The following is a 1,736-nucleotide window of genomic DNA, read 5'->3' as shown; positions in this document are numbered from 1 at the left end:
GAGTAGGAGCCGCCGCCGCCACTATCCCACCACCGTGGTAGTGCTTCATCGTCTGCCCCTATCATGGGGGGCAAGCACCGCCTGACAGAAGCGCATAGAACAGCGCTGCTGGAGACCGCGCTATTGAGACAGCTGGCCGCCGAATTGGGTTCATTGTTTCCCATCTTGGGTGATTTACATAGGAAGATCAGAGCAGCTTGATTATTGTATGGGTTTTATTGGGGTTTTGTTTATTCTATTGTATTCTATCTATTCAACCCGGCTTCGCCGCATGTTAGCCGCCCTGAGCCGTTTGGAGGGCGGGATACAAATCTAAAATAAAATAAAACATCAACAATAGAGTTCAAATACCTATACTACAAGGCAGACTTCAATACTACCTTATACAAATCTTAATCGTTACATTAACGAAACAAATTTGAAATGATTGCTAAAGGAATACAGGGAATCTACATTTTTACAGTACCTGGTACCACTTATTCAGGAAGTTTGACTCAAACATAGGATACTCATTTGACCTCTTAACACCCGCTATTTTATCAAAAATTATATAGTCCCACAGACACATATACCACTCTTTTACCTCAGGGAGCTGGGAGGCCTTCCAACGAGAGGCAATTACTTTTTTGGCTACCAATAATAGCGTTGCAATTAATTTTTTTTGTATGTCGAGAATGTCTAAATCAGGCCAAAAATTCAACAGTATTGAGTGTATCATAATTGGGATTGTATGTCCAGTAATATAACTCTCTTTTTATTTTTGGGCAAAAATGAACTTGGCGAGACTGGTTGTCTCCGCTCGTGTTCTTCAGAACACCCCAGGTGAACAATAGCCGAAGCAATGTTCCCTCTAAGCTGTGGAGTCTTGTGAGCAAAAATTCTACTTTGTGAGCTACTGGCATTAAAGTTGTGAGCGAACGATTTGGCTACTGCATCAATTAGTTTCCTCTGGAGCCATCCTTCCTGAGCTAAGGCAAAAATGTGCGAGCCGGAGGCTAAAAAAATATGAGCTAGCTCACACTAACTCAGCTTAGAGGGAACACTGCACTTGATAGATATAACCCAATGGATTTTTTTAATGTCGTCATGGGTACTTATGCCTAGAAAGAGCCTTGTGGTCCCCCTGAATAACCAGCTGGCTTGAGGATATCTCCTTCCTCTTAAGAGCTGTCGTCTGTGAGATCCTTGCAATAATACAGCCTTGATCCCAAGCTGAGCGGAGGGTCTCGTTGGTGCTCACAGTGTTGAACTTGTCTTCTTCCTTCCTTCCTTTTCCATCCCATCACCCCCACCCCCTCAACGTCTCTCTCTCCCAGGTTTTGTCAGTTTTGACAATCCAACTAGTGCTCAGGCAGCCATTCAGGCCATGAACGGCTTCCAGATCGGCATGAAGAGGCTAAAGGTCCAGCTAAAGCGGCCAAAAGATGCCAACAGACCCTATTGACCCCTGCTCACCTTGGCCCGGAGAACAGGTAAGACCGGACGACGTAGATTAGGTTTCAGAAAACGATCTGCACTTACACTGCCAGGTCGCTAGGGGGCAGGATGACCATCTCGTGGTACTTTCGTTGCTTGTTACCAGAGAGGCGCCGACCTTCCTTCTATGTATCTCAGTCCATTTTTATTCTCCAAATTGCACAGAGGAGCATACGAATTTCTCCCTGCCTGGAAATGAGCTCCTTGCTTTGCTTGTTGCTTTTCCTTTTGAGGACCTTTGGGGGTTTGTCCCAAGACTC

At 45.2% G+C, this 1,736-nt stretch overlaps 1 protein-coding gene across 1 annotated transcript in view; it reads left to right on the top strand.

Annotated features, from left to right (window-relative positions):
* Positions 1-1,444, top strand: part of CELF6 (CUGBP, Elav-like family member 6) — a 247,289-nt gene extending 245,845 nt beyond the window's left edge. Inside the window, exon 11 of the mRNA XM_015419721.1 lies at positions 1,317-1,444. Within this exon, the coding sequence (XP_015275207.1) occupies positions 1,317-1,444 (128 nt within the window). The remainder of the gene's footprint in view (positions 1-1,316) is intronic.
* Positions 1,445-1,736: the final 292 nt, after the last annotated feature.

The sequence above is a fragment of the Gekko japonicus genome, unplaced genomic scaffold (genome assembly GCF_001447785.1).
Source record: "Gekko japonicus isolate JY-2015 unplaced genomic scaffold, Gekko_japonicus_V1.1 scaffold1843, whole genome shotgun sequence".
Lineage (NCBI taxonomy): Eukaryota > Metazoa > Chordata > Lepidosauria > Squamata > Gekkonidae > Gekko > Gekko japonicus.
The sequence above is the reverse complement of the archived record's forward strand: the minus strand, read 5'-3'. Positions and strand labels throughout refer to the sequence as shown.